We start from the raw sequence: 12,163 nt of genomic DNA, 5'->3' as shown, positions 1-12,163 counted from the left end.
CGGGTGACCAAACATTCTATCAGGGTTCTGTGTAATGGTCAAACAAAACAAATGTAAATTTCTATTCAATATGTTCCCATTTTGAATGTTGAAAAAAGTGTGGTCCTTGTGTATTTTTATAAATTATTTATGGTTACTAAACAAACAGAACTCTCCTGTTGCACTGACATATTGTAGTGTTCCTCGGTAATGGATACAAATTCTGTACAACAGCCATTGTAAACACACCATCTGCGTTCAACATAATTGACATAATTCTGGATTGATGATTTAACTAAATAACATCAAATCTGTCCGTTATCCACCATACTTTTACATGATACGGTAAAGTTGTACATTATGTACCCTTGAGGCCATTTGTTGGCGCTATGAATTATTCATCAGTGTGGGTAGAAATACTTTGTTTAGGACAAGCCAAGCCATATCTCTGAGGACTATTTGGTGTTTTATTTGAAAAATAATCAAATGCAATTATTTGTAACTTCCTTTAGTACCTTTATGTCATATTTATTTGATTCAAGTTTGTATGTAAGGTTTAATCAGATGTTCTTAGATTTTAATTTGCGTTGGGAAATTCTACACGGACCTGTTTAAGCTCAATGTTTTTAAATCTGTTTTACACCAGTAGCCATTTCTCTTATTCTTCGACTCAGATGCATAATAATTTAGTAGTTTCTGGAACAGATTTTGAAATTTGAATGCCTGGACAACAAGTATTTTTGTCACCAGGTAACTGATAGCTCACATGATAGGGCGTTGGTCCATACAGGCACTAGTGAAGACCAAAGGTGTGAAATTGTAACGTTTAATATGTGTGATGGTTTGTATTTCTCAGAAAGCTGAGAAACAGACTGATCTGTGCTGTTGTTGTGTCTGAGGGAAAGATGATTAATGCATTTGTGGCTCTGGATCGCATATGATGGCCCTCCTGTATGTTATTCATTGAGGTAGCCACCAGCTGCTACAAGAAGACCCCACCTCAAAATGTTCAGGGGGCAATAAACACAGGAAAAAAACAAAAATAGCAAAAAAACTACCAGTACTTTAACAACAGAATAACTTAATTACTCCATACACATAAATGGATGCACAAAACTTTGGAAATTATTTAGAAATAAATTTAGCTACATTTTTCTGTTTTCAGTCCAAAACAAAATGTCTTTAACTTGGATAAGAAAATATTTAACTATGAAACATATAAATCACTTGCCATGGTCTCTGTAATTGTATCATCATTAAAGTGATATTGTGAATTCTGGTCAGTATCATTTCATCGTCATGACAACATCAATACTGTGAGCTTTACATGTGACAGTGCACAGATTTCTATACAGCAACAGAACAACTAGGTCAGGCAAATACAAAGAACTAATGAAAATTGTCTTATTTTACTTTGAGGAAAACATTCACATAACTTTTTGTGCAATATATAAATGAAATAGTACTGCATCTATCTCATTTTGAATTTTTAATTGATCTGCTAGTAATTAATTTCATTTTGGTAAAGAGAAATTTATGGGCATTAATTTTTTATACAGAATTTTTTTGATGTGTCTGTTTCAGTACTGCTGTTTCTTTTTATCATGTACATACTTCGCAAATAATGGTCTTTTATATCCATAGATACATTACTATAATTAATTTTGTTGACTTTATGTCTTGACCTCTAAGGATAAGTTCAAATGCTACTGCATTGAGATGGAACAATGTATTTTACATAGAAATGTATACTTAATTATACAAGGCCTGGTGTTCTTTGAACATGAAAATTTCCTCAAAATACCAGTTATAAAGATTCTTCTATATTTCAGTTTTTTTTATAAAAATAAATCTTAACTCTAATATGATATTTGTCAATTTAAAATGTTGCTTTTTATGCTCACCAAAAATTTTCAGGGCACTTTGTCAGTCAGTCTTTCCATTCGTCCCGTTGTGTTTCGTCCACTAGTCAGTTAAGCAAGAATCATGAAAGTTGGTGTATACATTTGTTATAAAAGAGGATGTGCAGCTAACCAAAGTCAGGGCCCACAACCCCTCATTTACAGAGTTATTTTGCCCTGCATTAAAATTTTGTGTCCGGAGCATAAGTTTGCTTTCATTTTAACTCGGATCATGAAACTTAATGTAAACATTGGTCATACTAAGTGAACTTTCAGTATATAAATTGCATGGCCGGAATCCCTTAAATACCAAATTATTGCCCTTTCTTGAAATTTTGAGTCCAGTGCAGTTGTTTTTGGGGAATATTATCAGCTTTACTGACATTCTTGTTTTAATGAAGGTCAAATGTTTAGTGAAATAAAACCTATGATAAGTATATATATATAGATATGTAAGTTAGACAATACATAGTGTACACAATGCTTGATTGTAGTTTGTGTTAATGGGTATATGTGCCAGTGATTATGGAGAAGGTAGAAATATCACAAATAACAAAGGATCTGGGATTCTAGATAATGAACAATGATATTTCTGGCACTTTTTATGACAATATATACAGTATTTATCCTATTGTAGGCCCACCAGGGAGGCTAGCAGGTCAGCCTACCATTCCTCTGACTCGAGTAGATAATGTACAAGGAGTAGGCTTTAACAAAAGTACATTGACTACATACTGTTAATGTTAGGATGGGCTTATTACTGGACATGGATTAATTGCTATATAAGTAGTGGTAAATCATTTCTTCAATATTTTTTTTATTAAAATAAAGGAGGAAAAAAGATAAAGGGTTTTGTATTTTTTTTTTCAAAATAATTGTATTTTTGAAATGTTCAATAAAAAATGAAAAAAATGCAATGATGAATTCCGAAACAAATCATCAAAATTCTGGCATACAAGATGGTTTGAAAATTGTGTCAAATTTATTTTTTGAATATATTGCCCTTTATTTCAAGTGTATCAAAAATCTTCCTTTTCCTTTTAAAGTGATTCTTAAATCATAAACATGGGTTACTGTGAAAACTGCAAAATTTTTTTTTAAATAGATAGAGCCAATAATTTATGACACTGTGATGATAACTCTCTAAAAATATATCAACTCTAAAGATTAACTTTAAGCAATCACAAAGTACATATCTAAAAATAGCAACATAGTGACAAAGATAATATATGAAAATATGCACTCTTGTTGTCAATTATGAAACTTTTATTTTTTAATAATTTCGTTATTTATGAACCAAGATTTCATTACTTTGTTATTTTTAGATTATTCTTAAGAGATATGAAGTTCATATACAAAAATGGTATAACCTTAAGGGGGGTAGGGGGGAAGCTGTATGTGATGGCATTTGATTCTCTATACAGCTACTGAGACACCAATGTTTTCAAACTGTTTGCTTCTTTTAGAATGAACTTTCTGCATACTGAATCCTTTCAGTAAATTACCAATCACATGTAGTGTTATCTGCCCTTGAAATATGTCCTAAAGGTTATCAATATGTCTTTTTTACCCCTCAATTTTGCCAATTAATTAACCAATTTTGAAGTATTTTTTTTTTCATATTACTTTTACGGGTTAATAAGTGTGCAATTTGTTTTTATTGAAGATATTTTTTTGTCAGAATAATTTGGTATACACCCTTAATATTGCATAATCATTTACATTGTTATAAATTTTAGATGAAAAATGCTGCAGCCAATGTGCTGAGGGAGACTTGGCTCATTTACAAATACACCAAACTTGTCAAAAAAGTGGACGGCAGCAAAGTGCGTGCTCATCAGAGAAAATTTCTTCAAGCTATTCATTCGTAAGTATTGATCAGAACAATTTTCTTGCATCAGTATTTTTTATAGACTTTTTCTAATGTTCCTTAGTGATTGCCATGACATACAGACTTAATAGGAATATTTCAAGTAAGGAAAATTTTTAGGAATGAAGTTTTCACCAAGCCAAAGAATGTTTCAGTAGTAAATTATTATGAAATATAATTTGATGATAATTTCAGTTTTAAGGTTTTATAACCATTAATTTTGAGATTGAAATTGGATCGAATCTAAAATCAAATTTAATATTGATAATTGAAAACACTCCATGTTATTTTTCATGTTTGAGTGAAAAAAATTAAATATTCATGATTTTGGAGTTAGAAGTATTGACTGTTGGAATAAAAAGTAATCACTTTTTCGCAATAAGAAGAATAACAATTGTTGAGACATAAATAATTACACTTTTAATCACCTGAGACGCCGTAAACTTTTTAACATTTTTTACTTCCTCAGGAAAACTCCTGAATCAATTTCAATGAAATGTTACAAAAATCTACCATGGCTAAAAGCGCACCAAAACTGTAAATTATATGGTCCCCGACCCCGGAGGGCCTGAGGCGCAGGGCCAAAAAAGATAAAATTTATTGAAACTTCAAAAATCTTGTTCTCAAATCCAAAGTATGGTACAATCAAGTACTTTTCATAGATGGAAAGGCCTTCAGATGCTTTACCAAAATTGTGAATTTCATGACCCAAGGGTTTTTCATTTCCCATGAGGAGAGGGTTTACTATAGTTTTTACTGGAAAATTTCATTTTTGAACATTATTTGTTTATTTTCTGTTGGAAATAGTTAAAACCAGTATAGAATTATTAGTTTAAGATGATAGTTTAATGAGATGCATATATTGACCTTGACTGACCCCCAGGGGCTGATGGGTAGGGTCAAAAATGGGTCAGATTGACTGAAATTTGAAAGATGTTCTTCTCTTCCTGGATGGAAGATTCTGTAAAGGAGAATTCAAAGTTTGGGTGTAATTTCTTTTAATTCAGACTTGATTTGAAGCCTAATCAGGGGACAGCAGTTAATGTATACACAATTTACATTTGCATATTGTGAACAGTATAGTTAAAGTTAATTACATTTTTTAACAAAATTATTTCTATGACATGTCACAAGAAGCATTGTGACACAGGTGACTGTTAAGACCCTTGGGCCTTATGTTTGAGGTAAGAAATATTCACAATTTTTGGAGTAAGAACTACCTGGTATTACCTTTTTTTGAGTCAAAACGATTGACTATTGTGGAGTCAGAGCTATTTATTATTTTTGAGTCAGAAGGATTTTCCATTTTTAGAGTTAAGAATACTCAATGTTTAGGAGTTAGAAATATTCACTATTTTTCAGTAAGGCCTTTTATTTTTAGTTAATATTCACTGTTTTGGAGTCAAAAGTATTTACTATTTTCCAGTTAGAAATATTCACTATTTTTCAGTCAATAGTATTCATTTTCATCCAATTTCAGGCTGAGGAAGATAAAGATGGGCCAAAGAAAACTACTGGAAAATCAGAATACACTTGTAGACATGGCAAAGGTATAAGATCTACAGAATACAGCTTACGGTCAGAGATTTTAATCAAAAATCAACTTTTTCAAAAAATTTATCTTTCTGTCAATGTGCATGGTTGGATCACAATCTGTTTAATTTATACACCTGATTCAATGTCAATGATTCAATTTCATAAGTTCTTTTTTTAAACGTGTTTGTACAATCTTCACGAAATGCAAGCACATGCACAAAAGTTTTACTGTTGCGTCAATCCATTTATAAATAGACTGATTATCCAAAGGCTCAAAGAAATGGCCCCATGGTGGTGATCAGTAAACATTGTTTTATTTAGAATGTGTATACAGTTTTCTGTTAGATAATTCTTTGTTTATAAGTTTACATATGTATAAGCACGATACATAATGTGACAAAATTGTATAATGACTCTGTGGTGAAATATTTTGGAACAATTTTGATGTTGTCACAAGTCTTGTACGTCATCTTATCAACCCCCATCTTTGTCTGTGTAGCATCTCTTCTCCAACATGTGGAATCGTTGCTTCATTAGGGAAACCTGGAAAATTCAAAAACTATTCCTGTTGTTGAAAAGAGGATACATTTCTCATCATTTCAATAAATGAAATATTAATTTTTAATTGAGAAAAGAAGACTCAAAATTTACGTTTGTAAATGATAAGAAAAATAAATGGACATAAAAATTCTTATTTCTAAGATTTGGAATGAGATAAGGACATTATTTTTTCTGTATGGTTATAAAGGGAAGTGTGAACATAAGGATATGGATGGGTTTGCAATTGAAAATCGTAAAGAACAGATATGACATGTATTGAAGGGTCGATTCTAAAATTGACGAAAATGGGTTTTAGAAAGGAACTACTTTATGAATACGAAGAGTTGGCTAGAATATGAAAAGAAAGGTTGGCAAAATCATGGCAATGGTACATTGGTAAGGACTTGACAATGAAGGGTTGGCAAGGATATGGCAAAGATGGGTTGGCAAGGGGATGACAATGAAGGGTTGGTCAGGGATGACAATGAAGGGTTGGCAAGGGGATGACAATGAAGGGTTGGCAAGTTGGATGACAATGAAGGGTTGGCAAGGGGATGACAATGAAGGGTTGGCAAGTTGGATGACAATGAAGGGTTGGTCAGGGATGACAATGAAGGGTCGGTAAGGGGATGGCAATGAAGGGTTGGCAAGGGGATGACAATGAAGGGTTTGCAAGGGAATGACAATGAAGGGTTGGCAAGGGGATGACAATGAAGGGTTATGAAGGGTTGGCAAGGGGACGACAATGAAGGGTTGGCAAGGGGATGCCAATGAAGGGTTGGCAAGGGGACGACAATGAAGGGTTGGCAAGGGGATCATGAAGGGTTGGCAAAGGGATCACAATTAAGGGTTGGTAAGGGGATGGCAATGAAGGGTTGTTAATGGGATGGCAATGAAGGGTTGGCAAGGGGATGACAATGAAGGGTTGGCAAGGGGATGACAATGAAGTGTTGGCAAGGGGATGACAATGAAGGGTTGGTCAGGGATGACAATGAAGGGTCGGCAAGGACATGGCAATGAAGGGTTGGCAAGGGGATGACAATGAAGGGTTGGCAAGGGGATGACAATGAAGGGTTGACAAGGGGATAACAATGAAGGGTTGGCAAGGGCATGGCAATGAAGGGTTGGTAAGGGGATGGCAATGAAGGGTTGGCAAGGGGATGACAATGAAGGCTTGTCAAGGATATGGCAAAGATGGGTTGGCAAGTGCATGACGATGGAAGGTTGGTCAGGGCATTAAGTGATGATGTCGGAGGGATACAGCAGTCACATTGTAGGATTGACATTAGAAAAGACTGCATAGCAGACAGAACAGAAATTTTGTAGATTAAAGAGGTTATTGAACATGTTTTCAAAGAAAACCCAAACAAGCCAGGCAAAGTGAAGACATTAAAATACTAATGAAAAGGACAGGAACAAAGATGGATTGTGTCCGTACCAAACCTAGAATTCACATTTACCTTCTGTCATAACAAATTCAAAACTCTAATAAGGTATAATGGTAACTTACAAACTGTAGGGAAGCTAATGTCCAGAGTTTTGTCGCCTTGTCCTAATCAAACTACAGCTATGCCTAAGACTGATGCCCTTCCAGCATGAGTGACTATTTGTTTCGAGATCCGTCAATCTCTCAGGCTGTGAGTTTTTGGTTAATTCGTACTTAAAACACATATGCAGCTTACTCGGTAAAGGAAAGGGTTCCTCGATGGTGATATAAATACAACTATTATTTGTTTTCATTAAATTCTCTCACTAAAATATTGCATTCTCAACACCATGTATTCATGATCCCCTCTATCATTTCTTGTTGTTGAACAATCACATAACTACTATCACCTCTAATGCTTTGAACTAGAACATTTATAAGGAAACAACAGAAAACAAATTGAGCAATTATGTCCTCAGATTTAAATTTGATCATAACAAAACAGATAATGAGTTGATCATGGTGGTATTTTATCACACTTACTGTATGACCTTTAATTGAATACAGCAAATACATTACATGTTGTGTCCCTGGTTCTTTCTGAGTGGAAACACACTCTCCTACATATTATCCGTAATACTTTGTGGTAAAGCATGGCAGCCATCTTGACATTCATAGTAATGACAATTTTTCCTCTCTCTCAAAAAAATAAAATAAAAAAAGACTGGTTCCCAGCACACAAAATTATTTATTGCATTTAGAAATGCATTCCAAAAAAGAAAAAATAGAAATTAAAGTTCACAGATTTTTTTCATAATGCCATTTAGTTATTTGAAAAATGATACTTCTCTGATTGGAATTGGAAAGTGATTGGTTTAACCAATTGCAATTGTTAAAAATAACTGGTTTTCTGAAAGATTTAAAAAAAAAAAAACATACATATATATATATATATTTATACATGTGTGTGTGTAACTTAGCAAAACTTCGGTCTTCCATTGTCTGCAATGTAGACGAGGCAAAAATATAACAGACATAAACGTAGGTTTATACCTTACAGGCTTCCATCTCTAGGGAAACACACAGCAGTTTAATTGGGCAGATACCATGGTGACAGTAAGATAAATTTCTACGTCAGCAAGAAACATTAGCTGTACATGTACGGAATTAGGAGATTTGGTAAATAGGAGCTAACTGGTGTTGTTCTGAGCAGGGAACCTGTCTGTTTATTCTGTTAGTTGACCCTACACTTACCATCGATGTTTCCTTTCCTTTTCCGTTGTAGAACGTAGGGATGGCAGGGCTGGACTCCATGCCTAGTTGCTATATCTCCATACCCCATGTTCAGTACCAACAGGTTTGAAATACAATTTCATCATCAGCATCTTGTTTGTGTGCTAGCTGTCTCCTTATTTATACACTTCATATATACTCCCACCGTCAAACCGCTGTGGGCATGGCCAGTGATGATATTTTCAGGCATGATATCAAGTAGATTTCAATATTTTGTTCGTATTATTTTCATATTGTTTTTTTCTTTGTGTACTGCGTTCTTTTTTTTCAGTTTTAAGCAGTTGTGTGTAGATTTCTTTTGTTTGATATTTTGTTTAGCGAGCATGGAATTCAATGGATGAATGGCTTACAGAACCCTTTAACTATACATGTACATCTTTTCCTCTGTAGCTGGCTGGCAGTGCAACTGTGATCTATATATTTTCTTATTCTCCTCTAGCGTGTTATGTTTGTGTGTGCAATTTTTACTCCAGAACTATTTGCATCAGTTCAACAAAAATTGGGTTGTGACATCCCCTGAAAGGAGATGTGCAAAAATGTAACGATGTGTTATTTGACTAGTTAAGAATCATCCCTGTAATATTTGATTTATTTAAGACATTATTATTGGCATTTTTTATTTCTTTAATTGAATATTAATTTTAAGAATTGTACTTCATAATTCAGTTTTAATCCCAAAATAAATAATCATGATATTAATTGGCTCCTAGAATGTAAATCAAGAAACTTTTTGTTAATGATTGCTTAGAGTAGAGATCGATTAAGACATTACAAAATAGCAATGGAACACTTCTTTTGATTTAAATACTGCCATAACTTTTTTTTCAATCAGTTTCTACATTTCAAAATGATACTGTTCAATTTAATTTATCTTTCATGGACATTGGAATACACATGATAATTTTCAAATAGATTGTAGAAAGTAGAGAAGTGTAAAGAGAAAATAAAAAGTCAAGGGAGACAATTAAAAGGGAGGTAATCCTATCTGGTGCATATTCCTCTATAGATATAAGAAACAGCTTTATATATTGTCTGTATCCCCATATATATAACTACATGTATATATGTGTATACCTCACATGTGCTGTAAATGATAATGCCATCACATCTGTAGATAGGAAATTATCAGAATTTTTTTCAAATATTTCATATGATAAATTATTTCAGACACATAGATGTTAGCATCTATGATTTATGATAACTTGTATAAAAAGAAAACTAAAACCGTTCCCTAACTCCTCATCAATTATAGCTGCAAAAAAAGAAACAAAGTGAGATAATCTAAAATATCCTACTGATTAATTTTCTACACAATTACTTATTATGATTTTTTCTAGAAATCAGAGAGATCTCCTTGGCAGCTTTGTGTTTTATATCTGGAAATTTTTAATTTGTAGGCAAAACTTGGAAAAAACTTCAAATTATACTTTTTGGTTTTGATTTTTGGTGTACACGATACACATATGTATGGATGGAAGGAAGAACAAGGTTTTTTTTAGTGGGATTTAGGTTGAAATTAGAAACAGATCCTGATAAAAAAAAATCTACTCTAAACAAGAAATATTTACCTAGAATAAAGAATCGATATTTCAGATTCCTTTCTGTACAGGCTGGCATCGATCAATCTATCTCAAGATAAGAATATAGGGAGATATATAATTTTGTTGCCATACGCAACAATGACTAACAGTGTAGATAATTATCTTGTACAGTTTGTGCAGAATGCACAGATTTAAAACTCTAATGGACAATTTTGCCTGTCTACTTCATGGATACTGCTTTTTTAATATGCACGTGCAATTCCAATCAATGTGTCCCTTTACTTACATAAAAGTTGATGTTGGTTAATTATTTTGGGTTGGTATAGATAATTAAATGTTATTTCAGTAGTAAAAAAGCATGAGAGATTAAAATACTGGGTTTTCTTTTATAAAGTTAAATGATCTAGTTTACGTATATCATCAATTTGAAATTTTATATTAACTTTCTGTAGTGTAATGCAACTGAGGGCAGTTAAAAAGATGTCAATTTTTTTTTTTATTTCTTTTCTTTTTTATAATCATTTTTTTTTAATTGAATTGTAGAAAACTTAATAGTTTTCTTTGTAACAAATAGTTAACTATATATTCCCTAGAAAATAGTCATCTTCGTGTTGATTTTATCCTGAAAACAATGGATGCGGTGCTTTACAGGAATGTGATGACAACATACTTGGCTTGTTTTACCCTTGCATGTATTTCCATGTTACATTTTATCAAATGTTTTTCACATAATTAAGACCACAGATGATCAGAATTTTTGGAAAATTGAATTTTTTTATTTCTATTTTACCAGACCCAGACACAAATCTCCGATACAGTGATGGAAATTAACAGCAATCAGACAACACTAGAGAGACGTGTCAATAAAATTGAAGAAAAGCTTGCTGGATTGCAGGTAAATTTAAAATGCACCTCTGATAGTGTAATTTTTTGTACTTTTTAGTAACTACAAAAAGTTATAGCGTTTTTGTAATGTTTTAGTACAAGATTGGAACTTTGGTCAGAAATTGTTCCAGTCTCGCATTAAAAGTTGTAATAATTTTTGTACCTTAATTAAGAATAATTTTTCAAAAACTTTTTTTGGTACGAGTTCCCATATATTGACAATTATGAAATACTTTCAGGGCTGTAGGTAAGATGTGTTATGATATATTGCTCAGGTATAACAAGTTTCTATTTCAGGAATACAGGAGGAATCTCATTTGTTTCTCTAAATTTCATGATTTTTATTCAAAGTCTTCTGAAATCTTTTTCTTAATTAGATATATAATTAGTTGCATAACAAATTCATCGTTATTTCAGGGTACGCTTGATCAGCTTCCCAGCTTGATTGCTGAAAAAGTGGTCTTGCGACGAGCGGAGCACCAGTCAAGGCGCGATCATGGAGATCAAAGAAATTTAGGCGGAGGTAGTTTAGGTAATGGAGTTGAACCTTCTATGGACTTTCGGCGATCCGAGTTTAATCAACTTAGGAGAATTTCTCCGCCTCGTCGGAAGAAACAAGGAACGCAATCAGGAGGAACAAGTCAACTGTAACAAGAAAGTTACAAAACTAATATTCCTTGTGTCATTGATTCAGCAGCGCCAATTACTGGTTCTACCCTTCTGTTGAGAGATAGGGAAATTCATCTGGGAAAATATATGAAGGAAGAAAATCTGTATGTGGTGTGAATTAACTAGTGTGAAAGCAGATTCAAGAAATGGAACAGTTAATTTTCTGCTTTTAAACAATCAACAGGAGCCGCTAATGAGAAAGTTTGCTGTGATACGTTTTAGTGTGGCCCATGGTGGTTCCTGTTTTTTTCTTGAAGATAAAGAAATGAAACATCTTAATGATCCAGATTCGTAAGAGATCATGGGAACTCTTGTTGCCTTGATGTGAATACATGGCCTAGAACAACAAATCTAGAGAGTCACCGTATTCAAAATGATTCATATTACATAACTACCTTTCATATGGCTGTGCAAAATACATCGGTGCAGAGCAGATGTTGACATTTTGCCAACTGTTGTTTTTTTTTTTTTTTTTGTATCTGGAGTGCACAAGAGAATCAGGAATATAGAAAAAATGCAGGAT

General features: G+C 33.1%; 1 protein-coding gene across 1 annotated transcript in view; it reads left to right on the top strand.

The window, feature by feature from the left end:
* LOC132543333 (small conductance calcium-activated potassium channel protein 1-like) overlaps positions 1–11,622 on the top strand; it is a 72,777-nt gene extending 61,155 nt beyond the window's left edge. Inside the window, exons 6-9 of the mRNA XM_060206823.1 lie at positions 3,620–3,747; positions 5,231–5,300; positions 10,880–10,981; positions 11,389–11,622. Of these exons, the coding sequence (XP_060062806.1) occupies positions 3,620–3,747; positions 5,231–5,300; positions 10,880–10,981; positions 11,389–11,622 (534 nt within the window). The remainder of the gene's footprint in view (positions 1–3,619; positions 3,748–5,230; positions 5,301–10,879; positions 10,982–11,388) is intronic.
* The last annotated feature ends 541 nt before the right edge of the window (positions 11,623–12,163 follow it).

Source organism: Ylistrum balloti, unplaced genomic scaffold, assembly GCF_031769215.1.
Source record: "Ylistrum balloti isolate Yb309-2 unplaced genomic scaffold, AGI_CSIRO_Ybal_v1 Utg369752, whole genome shotgun sequence".
NCBI lineage: Eukaryota > Metazoa > Mollusca > Bivalvia > Pectinida > Pectinidae > Ylistrum > Ylistrum balloti.
Note: the sequence above shows the minus strand (reverse complement) of the source record. Positions and strands in the feature narration are given on the sequence as shown.